The 24596-nt window shown below is 40.5% G+C and overlaps 3 protein-coding genes across 8 annotated transcripts; 1 reads left to right on the top strand and 2 right to left on the bottom strand.

Annotated features, from left to right (window-relative positions):
- The first annotated feature begins 3571 nt into the window (after positions 1 to 3571).
- Positions 3572 to 17163, top strand: LOC6569539 (cyclic AMP response element-binding protein B). Of its 6 annotated transcripts, none has more exons than XM_032741335.1 (6): positions 3731 to 3763; positions 10764 to 11203; positions 11814 to 12071; positions 12193 to 12361; positions 15713 to 15889; positions 16057 to 17163. In XM_032741335.1, the coding sequence occupies exons 2-6, from the start codon at positions 10874 to 10876 to the stop codon at positions 16263 to 16265; spliced, it is 1143 nt and encodes a 380-aa protein (XP_032597226.1). In that variant the 5' UTR covers positions 3731 to 3763; positions 10764 to 10873; the 3' UTR covers positions 16266 to 17163. The 6 variants fall into 6 exon arrangements, with proteins under 6 accessions (XP_032597229.1, XP_032597226.1, XP_032597225.1 ...); XM_032741334.1 differs by lacking the exon at positions 3731 to 3763 and adding an exon at positions 9397 to 10097; XM_001995469.3 differs by lacking the exon at positions 3731 to 3763 and adding an exon at positions 9399 to 10097 and having other exon boundaries at positions 11814 to 12059.
- Positions 17164 to 19356: 2193 nt separating this feature from the next.
- On the bottom strand, positions 19357 to 21612 carry LOC6569466 (protein-serine O-palmitoleoyltransferase porcupine). The gene is given in 3 exon segments (XM_032741402.1): positions 19357 to 20053; positions 20055 to 20625; positions 20627 to 21612. Coding segments are annotated over 3 exon segments (1599 nt in total). The 5' UTR covers positions 21391 to 21612; the 3' UTR covers positions 19357 to 19789.
- A 427-nt stretch (positions 21613 to 22039) lies between these two features.
- LOC6569465 lies at positions 22040 to 22996 on the bottom strand. The gene has a single exon (XM_001995467.2). The coding sequence runs from the start codon at positions 22946 to 22948 to the stop codon at positions 22202 to 22204; it is 747 nt and encodes a 248-aa protein (XP_001995503.1). The 5' UTR covers positions 22949 to 22996; the 3' UTR covers positions 22040 to 22201.
- Between the last annotated feature and the right edge of the window lie 1600 nt (positions 22997 to 24596).

Raw genomic sequence — 24596 nt, 5'->3', positions numbered from 1 at the left:
TTTATAAATATATATTAAAGCTATGCCAATTTGCTCAACTGCAAACAGTAATACACTGGGAACAGAGTATTGCGCTGCGGGTAGATTTTGACAGCATTATTATAATTCGTACTTATTCCTGTCGCTCTCTGAGCTGTACTCATTTTTTTGTTTTTGCTATGGTTGGTGCCCGCGTTCGCATTCTGGTTGTGGCCGTGACTGTTGTCTAGTCTGGGTGGAAAGTTTGTTTGCCTACCTGTGGACGTCATGGCAGCGGGCATGGATTTCCTAGCGCCTCAGAATGATGGCTGATGGCTGACGGGCGCGTGTGGGCGAATGGAATCGCTTTGCTTAGGTGGCAGCTTTTGGCCTTAAATGTATTAGGTACGCCGCTTTACGCTTCCCTGCGTATTTTCTCTTAAATAAATGCCAGCAGCAGCTCACTTTCAAATCACATTACTGCCGCAGCTTGGCTATAACAACAAAAAAAAAAAACAGAAAAGGGTTGCTTCGCAGAAATCGACTTAGCTGCTGCCGGTGACATTAGTTTTTTTTTAGCAGAAGCTGTCGTTGTCAGTTGCACACGCAAAGCAAGCTGATACGCAATAGTACGCTGCGTATGCGTAATTTATGCAATGCCTATGAAGCATACGTCATGTATGCCGGGCCAACATACCAGCAAAAACACATACGAAAAATGCTCAATATATCTGCGTCAACTGTATCAACAACCAAGTTTATATTTGGGCAGGTGTGGGTGTGTGTGTGTGTGTGGGTGTGGGTGTGGGTGAGGGTGAGGGTGCCTGCGCTAGCATTGATTGTTACATTACGCATACGCCTAGCAGGCCAAATTGAAATGTTAGCTCTGTTTGCCGACTGGTCTTGACTGTTTTGCAAATTCGTTACAATTGCCTGAATTTTGCTCATGGCATTTCCACTACATTTTATGCGTTGCATTGTATTGTGTTCGTTTTTCCGTTTTTAGCTACATGCGAACAAGAAATTACAGTTAACTCACAGCTGCAATGTGCTGAAAAACAAAGCGTTGACCTGATTAACAGCAATTGATTAGCGGCAATTTGAATGCCGCACTAATTAAATGCTAAGGGCAATATGCAATATTAATATTATAGCATTTTCAATAATGAAAAACACAAATTGCTTGATTTATTTAATGTTGTCGTATGCCTGAAAGTATGCAACATTAATTTGTTCGCCAATCAGCTGGAATTGCTCACACGCATGTGCGAGCGAGTTAGTGTTCACACTGCGTGTGTGTGTGTGTGTGTGCAAGCGAGTCAGCAGGCTGCGTCACAGTCGCCGTCGCGCCTCTGCTACGTCGTACGCCATAACTGTGCGCTAAACAGCAACAAGAGACACAGGGAACACAACACAAGCAGCAGAAAGCGATAACGGGACACAACACACATGTCGTCGTCAGCTGTGCATGCGCCTCTCTTTCTTTGTGTGGTGAGCAATACACGTATGTATGTATGTTGTATCTTTCTCTCTGTGTATGTAGATATATATGCAAATAATATGCATATGTACATAAGTATGCACACATACGTACGTACATACATACATATGTTGAATTAGACTTTTGCGTTAGGTATTTAAAAATATTTCGACCGTGTGTGCTTATCGACGCTCTGCATGAGTAAGTGCCCACCACAGCAATAGTGAGCGCAAGCGAGATAGATGCACAGACAAGAGCAAAATAGCGAGAGATTCAGATTGGGAAAGGTGAGTGTGGAAACGCCGACATAGACATCGACGTCAGCGTGAAGCGTCGTGACTTTGACGTGGCCACGATAACGTTTAACGCTCATGCTTTGCCATTATTATTGTTTGTTGTCGTTGTTGTTGTTGTTCTTCTTCTTGATGTTGTTTCGCTTGATTTTTTTATTTATTGCTGCTGCTGCGGCTGCAGCTTATACATATGTATGTATGTATGTATGTATGTATGTACATATGTATATATGTGTGTAAATACTACATAACAAAGTACGCCAATTACGAAACAGCCAAAGAACCACACAATCGCATACTTATTTATGTGTACATATGTATGTAAACATGCTTATGCATATACAAATATATATATATATATATAGAGAGAGAGAAATATTTAAATATACATATGAATGTAGTCAAATACGCATCTGCAGCTGAAATGAACGCGTGACAAGTATTTTAATCACGACTCGGAGACATTATTGAAACACGCTCATTGCTTGCTAACCACAAATGAATTAAAGTTAGAAAGAAATAAACGTCAACTCCTTGTAGATTGTTTGTTGTTTTTCGTGCGTACCGCAACACAATAATCGAATGCACGAGCACGCGCTCAGCACTAATAGTGGCGCTGCTAGCTGCTAGTTGGCTAGCTGTTGCTGTTGGCTGCCTGGCTGGTGACGTGTGCGGCTGCGACGACTTCGACTTCGACGTCGACGTAGCGTGTATGTTTGTATGTTTGTCTACATGGTCGTCGTAGTCGTAGTCGTAGTCGTGGTCGTGTCGTTGCCGCTTAGTCAGTCGACGGCGTCAGTATTGCTTTTCAGTTTGACTACGTAAAGAGGCGTCAGAGGCAGCAGCGGTGACGAGCAGCAGCAGTAGCAGCAGCAGCAGCAGCAGCCCCCCAAACCAGCAACAACAATTATAATCGCAACAATACATAAGCTATATATGTATGTACACATAACAGGACCAGCAGCAACAACAACAATAACAATAACAACACTCAGTTGTCGGTCGCGCAGTCGTCGCGTCATCGAGCGCCGGTAGCAGCAACGTTTACAACTACAAATATCGAGAGAGAAACAACAACAACATAAGGTGACGAGTGCTGCCCATTAAAGAATAAGAAGAAGCAGTGCTCACAAATTTGAGCGCCAAAAAAATATAACAGTACCACAACAGCAACAGCAGCAGCAGCAGCAACAACAACAACAACAGCTCATTTGATAGTGTGCGAGTGCGTGAGTGCTTGTGTGTATGTGTCTGTGTCTGTGCATATGTGTGTCTATGTGTATGTGCATGTGCTTTTTTTCAATGTGTTGTTAAATATTTTCGCGTATAAAAAATTAAGCAAGTAATAATTATAGCTGCTTTCTCGCTCACGCTTTCGCGCTCAGCTAAAGTGCGAGAGCACCAAACGGTTAACGAGAACAATTGTTGTTGTCCGCATACATACATACACACATACAAACAAATATATATATAAATGTATATATATATTTATGCATATATATTTAAATATACACACTATATTATATAGCTGAACATATAATGTATTGTAATCAAATACAAATCGGCAATACAACAAAAATCTTGACGTAATCGCAACGCAATGCAAAGCAAAGAAAACGAAACACAACAAAAACAACAACAGAAACAAAAATAACAACAACAACAAGCAAAACGACAGCGCAAAACGCTTATGAAAGGCAACAGCAACAGCAGCAGCAGCAACAACAGCAAAAACAACAACAAAAGCAGTTTATTTTTTTTCACGCTCTTTATTTGTTTTTTTTTTTTTGTTTTTGTTGTCTTGGTGTGTATTTTTGATTTATGTACATATATATTGCTGTTAAAACATCTCATTAAGCGGCTTGCAAAAATTACAAATTTGTAGCCGTTACGCAAAATTTGTTTTTTCTTCGTGGAGAATTTCATTGTTATTAGTCAGCAATAGCAGCAACGGCAACACCAACAACACCAGCACCAACATCAACAACAACAACAGCAGCAGGAGCAGCAGCAGCAACACCGAATACAACAGGTAAAATATGATTTGGGGGCGGGTTGGGTTGGTGTTTGGTCTTTTAGTGTGGCACGACCACTACACAGAAGTGTGCCTTTATGACTCTCTTATCAAGGTGCTTACTCTCTTTTGCACCCCTCAACAACAACAACAACAGCAACAACACGACAATGAAAACCAATTTATTTACATATAAAATGCAGACTTGTCTCACCAATCGTTGCACATCTTTCTCTGACTACTCTAAAAAACTACGTTTTTTATAGATGAACTTTCTATTTCAATATATATATGTATATATATATTTATATACTTGACTTTACTACTCATCTATATATTGTCGATATTCTGTTCTTGGTTTTGCTGTTGTACAAGAACCATTTCTGGGGTGGTAAAGCAAATTATGAACATATTTTGATGTTGGCGCTTCATTTATTTTGTCAAGAAATACTGGAGGTATATGATATCATAAGATATCTGACGTACCAGTTTAAGACCAAAAGTCGAACTTTTGAATTGGATGAACCGGATCAAAAAGCTGACACACTTCACATTTCTTATCTTGTTTATTTGTTATGATCATTGCGTAAAACTATAATGATATCATATACACTAATATAAATATATATATATTTTATATATATATATATATATACATATATATATAGCATATTTTGTTTGTGTTTGTTAACCAATTGAATGCTATCAATGGTAATAAATTCAATGCGAGGAGTTCCCTCAAACGTGCCCTGTTTAAACAGAGATAATTGCCATTTCGGTATTTGTGATAAGTGTATAATGTAGACTGATATTTATTTATGAGCCACACACACAGCGCAAATTAGTCATGCCTAGGATTGGAGTCCAATCGACTCAAAACCCTAAAGCGTCTTTATCATCATAATTATTTCGTTAGGTGACGGCCAAAAACCTACAAAATATTCTAGCCATTCATCCACCTAATGAAGTAATTGTGATGACAAAGAGGTTTATTTTTTAATAATTGTCCGACTTTAAATAACAATTACAGTGCGTGCTATAATTGATGGCGTCTCTTTCTGGCGTGACTTAATGTCTGAATAATTAACGAACAGATTTAGCTAGATGGTATTGGATCAAATAGATAGAGGAATTCGACTTCTTAATTATTCCATTAAATCAGCTTTGCAAAATGATTAATAATACAACAACCAATAATTAAAAAATAAATTCACAAAATTAAAAATTATTGCAAATCTGTTTGCCATCAACATTAAATTACATTAAATAAATTATAATTGTATTCCTTGACAAATCAGCTATTTTTGACACACTTTTCCTAATATTGATTCGAAATTTGATAAATCATTGCAAAAAAAAGCTCTCGATTTAAATTTCGGAAAATCGCAACATAATTTGGGATTTTTGAAAGTACACAATGTTGTCCCAAACGGGAAAATCTACAGGCAACAACTTCACATTCTGTAGAAATTCGAGAATGTGCGAAATATTGCTCATTCGCATGAAACCAATGTAAAGTCTCTGAAAAAATAAACATAACTATAGAAAAATGTCAATAATATCAAAGTGTCAAGTTTGTAATACATAGCAAATTAGAATTCGAATTTCTGAACGTTATAATTGCATCACTCTGTACTGTAAAATTGACATATTTTATTTAGCTGCAACTGGCTAATCGTCCAATTTGGCCATCTAATCAATCAGTCAGCTCTTGATGTGGTCACTTCTTGACTCATAAGGTTTCTCATCCGCATCCTAGATCTTATCTAGCTGCTATCTATTTCTGTATATATATATGTTCACTTACATATAAATGCTTTGCATGTAAATATTTAACATGCCATTCGCAACCCACAACTGAGCTACAACGAAGCTGAACAGCACTGTTCATGCATACAAACATACATACAACAACACTGATAACCGGCCCCCCAAACTGATAACACATCTGTATGTATGTATGTTAGTATGTAAGTATGTATGTGTGTATATTCGTGTACAAACGTTTGTATTATCAAATTACTGGTAGCTGATAATCCACACAAAGCTGTTAAAAATGGAGCGGGAAGCGGGATGGGTGTAGGTGAATGGTATTGATGAGAATAGCTAAGTAAATTCATTTGATCATTTACAACACTGGCAAGGCTGTGCAACAGCAAGTGTATATGCATATGCATATATACATAATTATATATACACACACACTACACGCACACACACATACATATATACATACATACATAAGTTTGACAGCTTCACCTGTCGAGTCAGTCTCCCACTCCCTCATTCCGTCTCTCCCTCCCACTCACATACATATTTATTCACTCTCATTCGCATTCGCACTCACATTCTCAATTCCATCTCCAATCCCTTCCATTCTCATGGCATATATTAACTGTTTTCACTGCTGATGCTGATGCTGAAGCTGATGCTGATGCTATTGTTGCTGCTGTTTGCGCACTCATTTTGCTTTAATTCGTACAGACAAAAGCAGAAGAGGCACTCACGTAAAATGCAACGCATGAGATGGGTTAAAAATAAATAATGCTGACGTCACATTTTGCGTACGAGCGAAAACGAAACACACAACACACTCGAGCACACACACACATACCCACACTAAGAAGAAAACGGTGCCCACAGCCGCCAAAGCCAAAGCTCAAAAGCGAAATGCGACTGATTGGAATTGATTAAAATGCAGCAGGCAAATGTTACTGTTGCTGTTTGTTGCGACTTGCTGTTTATATCAAACAAACAAAAACAACAACACTACCAAGAACAACAATAACAACAATAATCAAACGACATTTATGTGGCGCGTGTTTTGGTTTTTGACTTCGCGTAACCAATAAGCCTCGATGATGTCAATGACGTTGATGACGTTGCCAGATTTGTATTTATGCTTTCAGCTTTTTCACTTTGCGCTTTCGATTCGCTCTCGTCATTCTCCCAAGCTCTCCATCTCTATCTCCCTCTCTCTCACTCTCACACGCAATCTGCGTTTCTCTCTGTCCAGCTGTAGCTTTGCTCGGCTTTATGGTGTCAATTACCTTTTTCATTGGACACCACAAATATTTTAAAGTTACGCTTACGCACTGATGATAAGCACAACACTAAATAATGGCTAGTAGAGTGATTGTTGTGTGGGTGGGTTGGTGTGCCGGGTGCGGGGGGCTGGTAAATTCACTTTGAAAATATGTAGTTAGTGATGAGTGCGTGACTATTGCAACAGTGCTCACGGCAACCACAGCATATCTTTAACAACTATTTACCGGCTGAATCAACAAGGACACATGCACACTATCTATATATATACATACCTATATATATGTAAGGCGAAGCAAAGAAGGAAAAGAGAAAGGCGCGATGATTCACGCTTTAGTTGTTGTGTAGCTGGAGATGAGCGCGTGATGTTAATGCTGATTTTAAATTAAGTTGAATATTTCCCCCGAAAAGACACAATAAAGTCACTTGTACAGATTGTCAAGAACATAGAAAGAAAGCCCTCCACAAAATATAATATATATATATATCGAAAAAAGTTAAGTGTAAATTAAAAAGGTATAATTATTAGCAATTGGGTCAGACAATTGGAAAAGTAAAAAACCAACTTAATTGAAAACTTTCAAATGTATATCACAAGCTTTGCACACTCTTCATCTCTCTCTCTCTCTCTCTCACACACATACTCACGCACACAGTCACGCACTCATCTCAACTCGAGCAGTGTCAACGAACACAATCATTTTGGCGAGAGCTTACGCACCCCTCTCCCTGCCACGCATCGCTCCTCGCTCTCATCTCGCAACTGAGCATCGTTAAATTCGCCATAATTTTTTAATGCAGCGTCACTATGCTTAATGTTTTATGCTGTCTATGTCACTCTCTCTCTCTCTATCCCTCCCTCTCTCTCTGCCACGATGCTGCGCAGTGCTTGACATTATCTGCAGCGCAACAAATACAATTTAAGAGCAACAACAATGCAATTTCAATCAGCTGCGGAAACGGGTAAAAGCTTTCTTTTCTTGAAACACGGCTTGACGCCAAGCGTAGAAAAACAGCAGCAAAATTATTAAGCATCGATTTGCATCGTCACATTGTAATTACCAATCAAAAAATAATTAATTTTGTTCTTAAATCAAATACAAACATTGTCAATTTTAGTAATCTCGATATTCCGAAACGTAAGATATTTTCGGAACAGATATGGCCAAATATTTCTTCATTTAATACCTTAAACGTTACATTACATTTCTTCAAGTCAAAGTCTGCAATTAATAAGGTTTATTCAAATAAAACTAATTCAGCTAGAAACATGAGCCTAATTTCTTAAATTCAACATGAGATGCACAATTAATTGATTGAAAAATATCGATTATATCTATAGACTCAGGAAGTTAAATCTCATTTATAATGTTTTTTATTTAATTTGGAAAATATTTGCTTTTTACTTTGAGTATATAATGCTTTCACGTGTACTTTAAACATATACTATAAAATCGTCATTGGTTTTGTTAATTTGAGTGTGAATAGTTTTTTATTTAATGGGATTGCGATTGATTCATCTAATTGGAAATGAGTGATATATTCACCTACAAATTAAAAGTCGAATCGCTAAATTTGATTGAGCCCAACTAATGAGATCATTTGGGCAACTGCAAAACGGAGAGAGAACAGCCAGTTAAATCGCGAGTATCATTTAAATGAATAGTGTGCAACTGCAACTGCATTAAATAATAATAATGCGAACTTTAGTTTGTTGTTGACCAGTTGCTGTTCGCCTTAAAATGATAACAACAACAAAAACAACAATCAAATTCACCGTTCACTGAGTGAGTCAGTCGGTCAGATGACTCTCTCTCTCTCCCTCTCTGATTCTGATTCGCACAGACAGCACGGCGTTTTGGGGGGCTGAGAGCGAGCGAGTGGGAGAGATACAGGTGGAGTTTGCGTGCTTTGCGCCAATTACGGATCGTAGCGTTCAGAGACAGAGTCCAGTTAGCCCATTGTTAGTGGTCGTAAGGATTTTTGCACGTCTGTGGCATTAATTTTGCAGTTTACTTCTAATTATATGCCAGGAAATGAGTCATTTTTCAAACAATGGCAAGCTGTGCTTAGCAATAATAACAATAAAACAACTTTCTAACATTAACTTTGGTAATTACAAAAATATATATTTATTAATTTACTAGCAGCTGTTACATTCGACCATTTGCTTCATTCATCCATTCAAAACAACAAATCGAGCGCGAGAACTGCATGATGTTTCAGCCCTCGCATCAGCAGTGTCGCACGACCAAACAGCTGATGCTGGTGCTGCCAGCTCTGGTGACAGCCCTCGCGCGCTTTTTTTTATTCTTATTTGACTGTTCATTCTTTGAAAATACCACATGAATTTGCCAAAATATATGTTTTATTATTTTTGTTGTTTGGCTTATGTTGATTCCCTTAAGCAAATCAAACGAATATCATTGCCGGATTTGTGTATAAACTATCTGGCAACGCTCGACTGTGAGACGGGTTGTCGTCGTCTCTGCGTGCGCATGCATATGTGTGTTTTAGAGTGCGTGTTCTCGCTCTGTGCTTGTGTGTGCGAGAGTGTATGAGTATGTGTGAGTGTTTTGAATGCCTGTATGTGTTTGCGCCAGTGCTAAGGCAGTGAAGCAGCGCGAGCGAGCGAGCGAGCAATACAAAATAAAATTTTGCGCAAAAAGGTCCAAAAATCTGATCAATAAATTGTAGTTAAAATTGACTGTGACCTGAAACGCGTGTGCGAGACTAGAAATAAACAATTGTGCCTTCATATTTTGCCATTAGCCAAGGCAACTGACAAACAAAATCGGTCTCGAAATCGCTGCTCCCAAAAAAAAAAGCAGAACGTAAGCAACGATAACAGCAGAAAATTTTTGTACGCTGCTCGCGCGTCGTGCTGCCAACTGCGTGAAAAGTGTTTTGGCTTTTTTTGTTTTTTTTTTTTAACCGCCTGCCAGGCAGCCACCGCCACCGCCACCCAATCGAAAGCACCAACAAAAACAACAAGTAGGACCAAAAATCGCGGGCATAAATATTGAGAAACAAATCAGAGCTCTCATCTCAGCTCCAACTCTGCTGTTCTCACTTGTCTCGTCTTGTCTTGTGTGTGTGTGGTGTGCGTACAGTTGAATTTTTCAACAAGTTGCCAGCACAGCGCGCAACGCGACACAAACACACTCAAACACACACACACACACACATGCATATATATATACAAATACAAGCGCGCGCATAGTGGAGAGAAACAGAAAACAGCAAAAACATCAGCAGCAACAACAACAAGAGGAGCAGCAACGTTTTTTAGTGATGTCATCAGAAAGTAAGTTTGCCTTTTTTTCTTTTTTTTTTTGTTTGCTTATAACACAACGTCGTCATGACGTCATTTCATAAAAATACACACAACAGTTGAGACAGTATGGTCGTTAATGTTGTTGTTGTTGTTTTGTCGTTGTCATCATTGTCGTCGTCATTTTTGTAGCAAGCAAACAAAACAAACCAAACAACAGTTGAAGGTAGAGGCAACAGCAGCAGCAGCATTGGTGACAGTGACAGTCAGCGGGTGTGTGTGTGTGTGTGTGTGTGTGCGCGCGCGTGTGTGTGTGTTGGTGTGTGCATTTGTTTTTGTTGTTGCTGGTGTTGTTGGTGTTGTTGTTGCTTTCACGAACAATTACCAATTGGCAATAAACAATCGAACAATATTGTTGCAACTTGAAACCAATTTAGTGCACATCTCTCTCTCTCCCCCCTCTCTCTCTCTTTGTCTCTCTCCCTCTCTCTATATATATATATATATATATATGTGAATTGCAACTACAACAAATATTACTACTATTTCTCTTTCTGTGCCTCTGTCTCGATTCTGTGGCGCCTCCTTCCATCTCTTTCATTGCTTGGCCAACCGTCAATTGTTAACCATCATCATTCGCCATCGCCACCGACTCGCCTCGCATCGCTTCGCGTCTTCGCATCTCCGTCGTTGTTGCAGTCGTCGTCCAGCATTCAAGTTCAACTTCAAACTGGCAAAATTGAAACGGAAAAGACGCCAAACTGAAGCACTTATCGGAGAGCGTAACGGTGCTGCTGAAAATCGCTAAAATGGATAGCATCGTCGAGGAGAACGGCAACTCGGCCTCCAGCGGTAATGTCAACGATGTTGATGTCACAGCAGCCGTAGCCGCCGCCGCCGCAGCAGCAGCAGCGGCAGCAACAGGCGGCCAACAGCAACAACAGCAGCAGCAGCAACAACAACAGCAGCAGCAGCAGCAACAACAGCAGCAGCAATCACAAAACAACCAGCAAAGTACAACGGGCGGCGTTCCGGCGACGGCCAACACAAACAATGCCAGCGGCGCGGCCTCCGTGCTGACAACAACCGCCAATTGCAATATACAATACCCAATACAGGGTCTAACGCACGGCCTACAGGTAAGCACCATCCCTTTTCCCCAATCCCCAATCCCAATCCCCATTCGCATTCCTCAAACACGTCCGAAGATCACTTTGAAACACTGCAGTTAATAGGCATTGAAGTTTGCTTTCGAATATCAATATACATATATATATATATATATTCAGTAGGTATTTCTCGATTCGAAAACTGTAATTTTCGCTGCAAAAATAATTGGCAAAGCAACTGCTTTTATATATGTATATAAAAATATTAAAAATGATTAAATTAAAAAACATTATAATTCTTGTGGTTATCGAACTGATTTTCTGTTTCCTTCAATTTTGATTTCCTATTTTCTGTTATTAAAAATGTTTTTCGCAATAATTTATAGATTTTCTTTGAATATTTATTCATTATATTTTGTCCTTAAAATTCCTTTTACAAATCACCTCTGAAACCGAAAAGTTTGAATCTTTTATTGATCACAATACCCAATTGTCAAAAATCTTTACCAAACTGGTCGATAAATAAAAGTTAAAGCAGCTTTTCAAGCAACCCATTCAAAAACAATATTGATTATTTGAAGAGTACTCCCAGCATTATTCAGTCTGTCCGATTTATATTGATCTATATGTGCTTTCGTAGGTACAATCCGTGATACAGGCGGCCAATCACTCAGGTGTCATACAAACCGCTGCGGGAACACAACAGCAACAACATCAGCAGCAACAGCAGCAGCAGCAGCAACAACAGCAGCAGCAGCAGCAGCAACAACAACAGCAGGCGCTGGTCGCCGCATCGACGATGCACAAGGGCGGAAGTGGAGTCGTCTATGTGACCAAGCCGGCGAACACGACGGTCATCCACACGGCCACGGGCAACGCAGTGCAAGTGCGTAACAAAGTGCGTAGCATTCGCCAACAGCAATCTAACTACAAGCACATCGAGCACATCGATTCCTATTGTTTTATATTATTATTGTTGTAGTTATTATTACTGTTGCTAATCGATTTCACATTCGCAGATCCCTCCAAATTTTCAATGTAAGATCAAACCCGAACCGAATACCCAGCATCCGGAGGATAGCGATGAGAGTTTATCGGACGAGGATTCACAGCATATGCGCAGTAATCTGACACGAAGGCCATCGTACAATAAAATCTTCACCGAGATCAGTGGACCCGACATTAGCGGTAATAATATATATACACTTATATATATCTATATATATATATCATTTTTGTTGTTTTTTTTTTTGTCGTAAACAAAGCTGAACGCCATAACTGCCCCACCCCACCCCACCCACCACCACACCCGCCCCAGTTTCTGTATATCTGTCTCTCTCTCTCTCTTTATCTCTATCCCTGTCTCTCGCTCTTAATCTCTTATCTGTTTCTGTGTCCTGTGCATCTAAGCTCTACCATCTGACAACAAGCATAGTTTCAATTTGACTCCTCCGTTGTGGGAGACCGGATGCACTTGCTCCTAGATGCCCAGATTGTGGGGGAAACGACGAGTGGGCGTGACCAGACCGGGACAGGTGCGTTAGGATAAATTGCAAGCATAATAGGAAATTAAGGCACCTACCGTATGGAGAAAGGATAAGGGCATATATGATAGCTAGGAATACGATTTTTGAGGAACGGAAGCTTGATGGGATGCGTTTAGTGACGCATAGGGTAAAGAAGGCGGGCGAACGATTCACGAAGCGACGCTTAGTGAAAAGACAAGTTGTGGAATCGGCCAAGAGAGGAGATAGTCGAGGTTCGAGGTGTTTGCCGAGGTCAGCATTGAAGGTAAACAAATTGCGGGACTTTTGGATACCGGTGCCTCAGTGAATATTTTGGGGCGTGGCTCTCGTGAGTTTCTGGTCGAGATCAAAGTTCACGTGGAGCGTTATGTGTCTAGCGTGAGAACCGCTTCTGGGGAGGACCGATCCATTATAGGCCGGGTACGCACAAGAGTCACATACGAAGAAAAGGAGGAGGACATGACGCTATTCCGGTGAAGGACCGACACTATCCGCTGGCCCCGGCGATGGAGAAAGTAGTTTGGGGCGAGGTGGACAAGATGTTGGCCCTGGGAAATCCAAATCGAACACCGAAAAGGGGCTGACAACGTCGTCGCTGACACTCTCTCTCGCAGCGTAGCTGAACTAGCGCTTGACTTGAACCAAATGCTAGGTTTCTAGACAGTCGAGTTCGAGTCTGCAGAATACAAAGAGATTGTGGCGGAGGTCATTAGAAATCAGGATCGATTGCCGTATTTGTGCGCTGAGGACGGACTGTTGTACAACCGAACCGGGCTTACAAGAATGGAAGACGAAGTCGAGGGTACTTTGTGGAAGTTATGGGTGCCTGAATCTCTTACTTCAACGCTCATAGAACAAGCTCACGTGGACGCGAAGGCTTCCCATGGAGGCGTAACGAAAACTCTCCACCGGTTACGGAGACAATTCTACTGGCCCAACATGGCGGTTCAAGTTCGTGAATACGTTAGGGAATGCGTGGTGTGCAAAGAAACGAAGGCCTCGAACCAAAGGATGCAAGTGTCCATAGGGCAGGAGGTTAAGACAGAACGACCGTTCCAGAAATTGTACATCGACGGGAAATTTAAGGGCGATGGGAAAATCAAATCCGTGCAGGCCCATTACAGGAAGGGCGGGTACGTCGTGGCCATAAACACCACGCCCGTCAGCTGTTTCGTTTGTTTTGTGTGTGCATGTAGGTCTTTAGGTAGTGTTGTGTAGGTCGAGTTGTTTTTGGAGTCTGTACCGTCCACGGGCAGGGTTGGAGTTACCCAGTTACCCACCTCTGGGAATACTGAGCTAGCCGAGGTTGCCCACTGTGAAACACTGGACGTGTTACAATATCCAATCTGACTATATTCATATTAGGCAGGACGAAATTGTTGTAGCGGGGGGCCACAGATCTAATATCATTCTAGAATAATATATTTCAAACATAGAAGAGAAGTTGTTCAAGTAAAAAAGAAAACAAATGAAAATCTATTTGTCAACCGAATAGCTTTAAAAATGAGAGACAAGCTTGGGCAGCAGAACACGGCTATAAACTAATTATAAAAAATACAAATATAAATAATAACTATACCTTTATAGATATAAATAATAATTTGTATAGATTCTTAAACAGTAAAGTACGGTTAGTCTTTTGGTAGAGCTTGGCAACAACTCCTGCAAAACTTGAACGGGGAGTTTCTTGCACTCAGTCATCATATCTTATAAGCCATTTTCGTATGTGTAACCGTTACATGTCCCCTCATGTTTCCCTCCGCTCCCCTCACGTTCCCATAAGTACATACATACATGCATACATACAAACATGCGTCACCCGAGAGACTTGCAAACATTTCAACATATTTCGCTATTCACCTTCACCATGCTAACAATGTTGTTGCTGTAGTTGTTGTTTCTTTTATAGTTGTCATTTTCAAACACACACACACACACACACACAAAAAGCCAAAGCATTACTGTTGTAGAGCTGTACAGTTATTTCTCTTGTTATGCGTGTCCTATCTCTCTCTCTCTTTCTTTCTCATGTGCACTTGCCATTTGTTATTATTTATTGATGTCCTCGTTGTTGTTGTTGTGTTGCGGTTGTAGTCTAAACTTCTTCAAATGTCGCCAAGAGTGACTAGGATAACGCGCAGCATTTATCTCAGCTCGTCATTTAATTCTTGTAAATACAACAGTATATAATATTCACTCACACACAGACAACACACACACACAACACTCATACACAACAAATGTTTATACATAATTCGTTTTCTTTTGTTTTTATCGCGCGTCTTTGTTTCTCTTGGCTTTCTTGTTGTTGCTGCTGCTGTTGCTGTTGCTGTTGTTGATGTTGTTGTTGTTGTTGCCGTTGTTGTTGCTGCCCGTGCTACTACTGCTGCTGTTGATGCCACACACATAAACACACACACACACACACACAGGCCACCACAGTTAAAACAAAAACAAAACAAACGCACCACCACCCAACCAACCAACCAACCAGCCAGCCACCCACATCGCTCATACATCAAATACATCATGCATAAGCATATATACATACACACATATATATATATATATATATACATATATATATAGTATACATAAATACATATGTACTTATAACAAACGTGGACCGTTGCCGTCGCCGTTGCTGTTGTTCTCAAACTAACCAACCAACATTTGCCTCTCGCTCTCGTTCTCGTTCGATCGTTTCGCTCACTCGCACTCACACCAGACACCACCTCACAAATGAAGAAAAAAAAGAAAAAACAAAAACATGTCGAACAATATGTTTTCTTATAATTTTTATTGTTGTTTTTTTTTTTTGATTTCTTTTTGACTGCTCGCGAAAAATCAAAAACAAAAATCCAATCAATATTGCATCAAATATCCAATGACAACAACAACAACTACTACTACGACAACAACAACAACAACAACCCTCCAACCATCTCCCAAAAATATCAATGTAACAAAAAACAAAAAAAATACCGAACCAAAAACCTCAATGGTGGTGCAGCGGGCGGAACACTCCAAATGCCCGACGGCATCGTTCTCAGCTCACAGCTGGGTAGCGGGACGGGGGGCGGCGGCAGCGGCGGCGGCAGCAACAACAACACACCAGGCAGTCCATTGCTGCACATGGCGCCAGACCCGGCCTTCTATTTGCCATCCAATCGGATAGCATACAATACCAGTAAATGCCAAAAACATCAGCTACAAATAGCAAAAAAAAAAAAAAAGAAAGAAAATAAAATAAAATCAAAATCAAAATAATAATAATAATACACAAAAATAAAATGAATAGAAATGAAAACTAATTCTTGTTCTTCTCTTGCAACGCATTCTATTTGTGCAACACAGATAACAGCGGCATTGCGGAGGATCAGACGCTCAAGCGGCAAATACGATTGCAAAAGAATCGGGAGGCGGCGCGCGAGTGCCGGCGCAAAAAGAAGGAGTACATCAAGTGCCTGGAGAATCGTGTGGCGGTGCTAGAGAACCAAAACAAAGCGCTCATCGAGGAGCTCAAGTCGCTGAAGGAGCTCTACTGTCAGACCAAGAACGATTGAACGTGGTGCCGATGCTGGGATGGGCAGCGGCGCTTCGTTCTGGCAGAAGCAGCAACAGCAACAGAAATATCAGCAGCAACAGCAACAACGGCGACAACAGCAGCAGCAACAGCAGATGCAGCAGCAGCAGCGGCAGCGTCGTCAAATGTGGCAACAACAGCGGCAGCAGCTGCAGCAGCAGCTTCAGCTTTAAGTCAACACACAAGCGGCCTGGCAACAACCAACAAGACGATAATTACGATGACGATGACGATGACGACGACGCTGACAATGACGAGAATGATGATGTTCATGTTGTTCAGGACGCTTACAAGGATGTGGACGAGTACAAGGACAATGACAATGATGACGCTGACGATGACGATGACTTTTACGGTAACGACTGCAGCCGGCCGCATATCATGGTTAACATACATATAAAGCGCTATATGTAGTTTAATTTATTTAATATGAGCATGTTGTTGTTGCCATACAAAAAAACACACACACAGAGACACACACACACACACACACACACAGAGAGAGACACACACACACACACTGGTTGTGTGTGCTGCTGGCTTGTTGGCCAAATGTTGCCATCAACATTTGCGTGACGAACATGCAGCAGCAGCAAACAGACAGACACACACACACACACACACATGCACACACACACACACACACACATGCACACACACACACACACACACATGCACACACACACACACACACACATGCACACACACACACACACATGCACACACTATACAGAGACACAACACACGGACACAGACGAAACACAATGTAATTATGTTTATAATTTAAATGTGTAATATTATTTTAAAGCTTATGTTTATGCGTTAGTTGTATTTGCTAATTAAATTATGCTACACAGTAAATTTTACTGTTGATTAATTATTATGATTATCATTAATTTTCCTCTCTTTATATTAATTTTATTTTTTTGTTTTTTTTTTGTGTGTGTTTTACCCATTATTCGCGACATTGTTATGCATTAAGCATTGTGCGAAAACAGCAAAAGTAAAACAAAAAAAGAAAAGTTTTTAGCTAAATTTATAAGCAGCGTCTAGCAAAATTCTCTCATCAGGCTCCAAACTTGTACGAAAAGCAAACAAAAACTAAAACTAAAACAAAACAAAAGAAACGAAAAAGAAAAAACATCTTTGAAACATTTGTTTATCCATTTTTAATGGGTGTACAAAATAAACAAACATAATTAAAATTAAGTTTTAAAATTTGTAATTTATAATTTGTAGAAAGCGGAACAATATGCATATATATCTATATATATATATATATATGTCTTGAATTGCATGTATTGAATTGCAAAGACATAGAAGACCTCAACCCAACAAAGATCCTTAAGTTCGTACGGGAGTTGGGGCTGATGGAGGAGCAATAAGCTCAGAAGAGGGCACAATAGATCAAATAGGTCGCGGTGCAGCTTCCCCAATAATAATATATATATGTATGTATGTATGTATGTATGTGTAATGCTATACGTATGTATGTATATACGATTGTGTATGTATTTAATGAAATTATTTAAATTTTTGTTACATAATTTTAGATATGGCAGTTTCTTTCAACAAAAAACAAAATACAAAAACAAACAGCAAACAGCAAAGCAAAACGTCTCCAAACCAAACCCCCTCTCCACCTTAGCATAGGTTACACAATTTGCGCACGCCACAAAAACAATAAATGTATAAATCTCTATGCATATTTATACATTTATATATATAAAATATATGTAGTTAGCGAATATTTGTACACTATTTGTATTTTTAGCTGATGCGATAAGAGCGATGAGGAACATTAAACAAATATGAAAATGCAATTCTAAAAACAAAAAACAATTGTTCAATAACTTTTTTTTTGACAGCTACGGATAGCCAGGAGCAGCAAAAGAAAAACACACAGAACAAACAAACAAACAATAACAACTGCAATAAAAAAATCAACGAAAGCTTCGTCATATTTTGTAAATGTTAACAGAAAAAGAAAGTGCAAAAGAAGCAACTATGAAACAAAACAAAACAAAACAAAACAAAAAACATACATATAAAGCAAAAACTCTCGTTATCTCTTGTGATCAACTCAGTTGTTGTTATAAATGAAAAACAAAAAACGATTTAAAAAAACCCAAGGCAAAGAAAGAATGTTTAAGAACAAATAAAGAAAAAGCAAACATAGTATATGTAAATGCAGGCAAACCCAATTGTTGCATGCAACTTTTTTTTATATGAATTAAAACTATGTAGAGATGCAAGCGAAATGGATAACGGATATGGAAACAATGTCAAGAACAGAAAGAATATATATATAAACATGTATATACAAATATATATATATATATATACATAAAAACAAAACACTTTATATAAATCGATATACAAAAATACATGCATACACACACAATATAAATGTGTATATATATGTATATATATATATATATGTATATGTATATATCTATCTATTTTTGATGTCGAAATCAAATGAGCAAAAAACACTTTCGGATTATAAAACAAAAAGGAAAACTTGAAAAGAAAACACAAAAAAAGAAGAAGAAAACGAAAAACGGAGCGAAACTTTTTTAGCTGTTCAGAAATGCGGCATAACAACCAGGCAAGAGTTGTATAAACAAATAAACAAATATTTTTATTGTCATTGCATAATTTTTAAGGTAGTAATTTTAATATTTAAAACATAAGCAACAAAACAAACAAAACTGACAACCGAAAACAAACGCAAAATGAGTATAGAAAAAATCAACAAAAAAAAAAAACAAAACAAAACAAAAACAAAAGTGAAAAAAACAAAGCAGTAGAACTTACAATATTGTTATAAATATTTGTCTCAATGAGAAAAACAACAAAAAGAAACAAAATATAAAAAAAAACAATAAAAAATTTTAAAAAAATATATTTTTTTATCTTTTTTTTTTAGTTACCATCACTTTAGATATTTGGGCTTTAAACTAATTTTCACATCCGAATTGACATCCTGAGTATAAATAATACCAGCAGTGATTGCTGTATGATCCTGGCGATTGCTTCCCTTCTTGAAAATTCAAATCCGAATTCAATTACATTTAAAAAGAGCAATATACATTTATTAAGTACAAAACTAGGACGCAGTAGTATAATAATTACAAATATATTCCAAGGGCGTATCCAGCTTGTTGCACCCTTGTTTATGCATGTGTATAAATAAAAGCCAAATTGGACACAGACAACTACGGATACATAGTACACATATAGTACGTAACACAAAAAATACAAATACAGTTAATATAGAGATTCACAGTTGTTAAATCAGTTCCGTTATTGGTCGCCGTCTCCAATGGATTTGCGGCTCGTTGCTTTCGAATGCTCCACGCATCATTATATATCATATCCATATATCACATATGTATGCAGGCGGAAGGACGACGAAAATGGAAAATGGGGATGGGGATGGAGATGGGGATGGGCAGGCGGGGAGGAGCACAGTCTCTCAGGCAGTCTTTTTGAGATGGCTTACGATATGATCAGATATAGGACAAACATGCCAATGCCGACGTAGTGACTGAGATAGCCGGCTGCTGACCAGTGGTACATGAAGGGCAGCTCATTCTCCGCGATGAGCGTCTCGTTCATCAGCACAACGCCCAAATAGGCCAGATGGCAAATGGCGAGCAGTGTAAAGATCAAATTGGTCAGCGTCACCAGCACAGAGCTGACAGTGAAGCGGCCACGTCGTTGCGGGCAGTTCGCATAGCGACATCGTTCGGCGCCCGGGCACGGAATTGGCGGCGACACAGGCATTGAAGAGCGTGGCCAGATGCCGGCGCAGCATTGACTCGCCCTCGGCAAAGGTGGCCAGCGACAACAGCACCAGATAGATGCGAAAGTCCATGCCGTGCAGCAGCGATGACACCAGATACGTGGACAAAACAGCCACAACGGTGTTGTGGCGAATACTTGACTGTTGCTGCTGCTGCTGGTGCTGCTTCGATGTGGAGTATACGTAGCGCTTGAGCCACTCATGCATGGGTATGTTCCAGCAGCGCACCAGAGCGCTCAGCGATCGCGGCCACTCAATGTGGAAGGGACGCACGACAAGCTCGCCAACATCCAGCTGCTGGCCGGCGGCAGCCAGTTGGGCCTGGCTGAGCAGGCTCACAAAATAGTGGCTGGTGCGCACGCTCATCGCTCCGGTGTACATGAGCAGCCAATGCGAGAGGCTGCCGTTGTGCGTCGAGGGGTGCTCTTCCATCGGCAGATACAGTTCACCCAGCGCTGGCGCAATGCAATTCGAGATGGCCAGCGCCACCAGGCTGAGCACCACATTGAGCAGCATCTGGCAGAGGCTGCCGCCAGTGCGGCTTCTGGTGCAGCGAGTCCAAGTAGCGGCCATAGCTTATCCACGGTCCCAGCGCACAGCTGGCCGGATTTAGCACATAGCCCAGATAAGCGAGAATGTTGGGCATGCGCAGAGCCGACGAACCCGGCGTCGCCATCAAATCGTAGCCCAGCGATATGATCTTCATGTTGGTCACCATTTGCAAGCCGCGCAACTGCGGCCAATCGTCCCGCTTCTGCCAGATGGCCAGCTCGTAGATGAATTGGCTGCCAATGCTGAGCACGGCAATTGCTGTTGCGCCACGTTGTCCACGGCCCATGCGCACCAGCTGCAGTAGCAGATAGCTTATGCCGCTGAGCAGTAGGAGGATCAGCATACGCTGGCCAAGCGTTGCGTAGAGGACTCCCAAGCCGCAGAGCGCATTGATCAAGTGGAGCGGTGCCAGCTTCAAACTGTTTGCTTCCGCCCAGCTGCAACTGGTGCCCCTGGTGCTGCTGGCCACCAGTCGCCTCCTGCTGGCATAGATCGAACTGAGCAGCCGGCAGAGCAGGCAGCCCAGCATCAGTGGCATTATGTAGCCCAACACTTGATGCAGCGATGGCAGAATGCAGTGCTCATAGCTGTCCCACAAGCGATCCGTGACGTCAGCATATGTCACGTAGTGACCCTCAGAGGTGCCCTGCTCCTCCTGATCGGTGTACGCATCCTCGCTGAGGCTGCTGTCAGCATCATCATCTCCGTAGTCAGGCTCTTCGTCGTAGTACTGATAATCCATCCTATCAGCCACATATATACATATATATATATATATATATATATATGTATATAGACTGAGCCACGTACTTGAGAAAGTGCACCTGCTGGCTGGCTTGCTTGCTTGCGTGCTTGCAGCAGCTGAAAGACCAACTACCAAGCAGCTCTCTTTCGATTCTTCTCAATTCAACGTTTAAAATGTAGTTTCATCTTTCGAGCTCTCAATTGCTATGGCAACCGCAGCGATATTCCTTAGTTCTTTAGGATATTGCGAGCCAGTCGTTCCGATAGCCGGCGATAGTTCAAGCGTTAGTGATGCCAACTGCTGAAAAACGATAGATTAACAAAAGATGGCCGAGATTCATTTGTAAAGGAATACGACTGGAATGATTCAAAGAAGAATATATATATATATATATATATATATATATATATATATATATATATATATGTAACTAGCAATTTAAAGTTGGCCAGACCTAATTTTAACGAGCAATTCCAAGCTCATATCTAAATCTCGTTAAATATGTAGATGAATGCAAATTCATTTTCTTGCCTTTTTTGCCATGTATTTTTGTGATTTCTGTAGGTAAGGGGTACAGAGAAAAAACGAGTCCAAATTCCAAATAAAGTTTAAAATAATTGAATTGATTAATTAAATGGCCGACATCTAATATAGCATAAGGAACTTTATTGAACTATAATTTTGCGGTTACAGTCTTTTCTATTATCTATTATTGTAAATATCTAATGAGATTGTTAAGTTAATTCTTATTATTATTGGGCCCGCTTCTGAAGTTCCTATAGCTCTTCCGAGGATTCCTCCTCGTTTTCTATTCGCCACCAAATGTGCGTAAATAAGTCTCATAGCGGCTGCCATCGATGGGCTTTAAGTCCTTCTCCAAATCCGTGCGGAACTCCTTTATATCGTTTGCATCGTCCTTTATCTTCTCAATCTCCGAGCTAAGGCATTTGAGCAGTGCTTCTTCTTTGGCAGTCCCTGTCTCCTTCGCCATCGAGTGGTCCAAACGCTGTGTCAGTTCATTGCGTATGTTTCTCGTTTCGTAGCTGACGATTTTGGCCAAGGCCTTGGCTGGCGTTCGTCTGGGATTGGGAGACATTTTTGGGAGCACAATGAGTGCTGGCTCCTTAAACCCATCCGGAACCGGACCCGGATTGGTTGGTGTGTTCGGCAGTACAATTGTTGCCGGTGCTGGTGCGATTGGCTGCAACTTTGGCTTCGGCTTTGGTGGCGACTTTGCTGGCGACTTTGGCTGCGTTTTTGATTGCTTTTGGGTCTTTACCAACTTGGTCAATGCACGTACCGGTGTCCCCTGCAGGTTAACAGATATCGGGGATGCGGTTGCGGAACCATTTGTGTATGCAGTCGATGGATGGCCATTCTCGATTGCTGTCTCCGATGTTGAAGGCTGATTAATGAAATGCTCTAGCGAGGCTTCCTCCGGGTGAACATCAATTGGCAATGGTTGTTGGAAATTCATCAAGTGAAATTCGCCATTCGGATCGTAAAACTTGTAGCCAAGCATTTCCAGTGCAATTTCGGTAAGTAAGTACGACATTTTAATAGAGCAACTCGGACTAACTCATTAAGTTTGAAGCTGGAAGCCGAATAGGCGAATTATAGAGATGAGCTACGTGGCTGAACCGATTAATGATACAATCGAACCAGAAGAAAACAATGAGCAGTTGAGTGTTGCCAGTATTGCCACTTTGAGTATTTATCGGACAGATCAGCTGTTTTTTATTTTGACTTTGTTATGCCTTGCATGTCGAAAGCACCAATATATCGCTCAGCCGGCTAGCTATCGGCTCAGGGGTAGTTCGACCGCGATATATTGGGAGCAAGTTAACAAAAAAAAATTGTATTCTTTTATAAATAAAAAATAACAAATATTTCCATCAAACCAGTCCGCTCGCTGCTGTGTTGGCTGTGTGGATGTTGTACAGCCTGCGTGTCCCTCCCTTCCTTGTGATTCCTTCTCTAAATTTCCTGGAGAAATTCCCTTTCATAATTATTTCTTGCTCGTTTGCTTCTTATGCCCTCATCTCACCCAATCACATTATTTACCACATCATGTTCCTTTTTTTAGACTATTTAATTTACAATTCATATGATACATGTAACATCGTGATCCCTAACCTTTTTGCTGGCCAACACTAAATTCTCTTATATACAGTGTCTCACAGTTCAAAAGACCCAGTGTCTAGCAAAAAATTTAAAGTGCTATAAAGTTTAAACAAAGAAACAAACGCAAAATGTTTAAATGCCAATTTGTTTTATGTTATATCACGTTTGAAAAATAAACTTTAGTTTTTATTAAAATATTAATTAATTAATTAAAATTAGTCAAAAACTGAAAACATATCCAAAATACATGTCAAAGCTCATTTGGCCCAGTCGAAGAAAAGTAACATATTTGGCGTATAAAAACTTAAATAAGGATCTTAATACTTAGTATGATACCCCTTAGCCTTAATAACCTCCCTTAACCTATTATTCATGGAAGATACCAGCTTCCGGGTGGTTTCTGGACTGACTTTGCTCCACTCATCCAGCAGAGCATTCTTAAGATCCTGTTTGCTGGATATGTTGTGATTCCGGATGTTATTTTCCAGCAGAGCCCACAAATTTTCAATGACATTTAAGTCTGGAGACTGGGCCGGTGGAATTATCATGTGGGGGCAGTTCCAGATAATCCAGGACTGTACTATTCCGGACTTATGCTTCGGGTCGTTGTCCTGGTAGAACCGGAAAGTACGTCGGATTCCTAGCTTCTCGGCACTTTGGAGTAAATTTTCCTTCAGTATATTGAGGTAAACATATTTGTCCATAGTTGGTTCAATAAACACCAAATTCCCGACGCCGGCTGCCGAGATACATGCCCATACCATGACACTTCCTCCGCCGTGCTTCACTGTTGCCCTTAGGTGTTTGGGATTCAGCTCAGTATTGGGCTGTCGCCACACATAATTCCGTCCGTCTAAGCCAAAAATGTTGAATTTGGGCTCATCTTCAAATATTAATGTGTTCCAGAACTCCAAATCCTTGTCCAAGTGGGTTTTGGCGAACGTCATCCTAGTCCCTTTATTTTTTGCGCTTATAAAGGGCTTCTTCCGTGGTACTCGGGCATTAAAGTCATGGTTGCGCAGAACCCGGCGCACAGTTTCCACACTGCACTTTTTCCCCATTTCATCCTGCACCTGTTG

This window comes from Drosophila grimshawi, unplaced genomic scaffold, assembly GCF_018153295.1.
Source record: "Drosophila grimshawi isolate 15287-2541.00 unplaced genomic scaffold, ASM1815329v1 contig_848, whole genome shotgun sequence".
NCBI lineage: Eukaryota > Metazoa > Arthropoda > Insecta > Diptera > Drosophilidae > Drosophila > Drosophila grimshawi.
The sequence above is the reverse complement of the archived record's forward strand: the minus strand, read 5'-3'. Positions and strand labels throughout refer to the sequence as shown.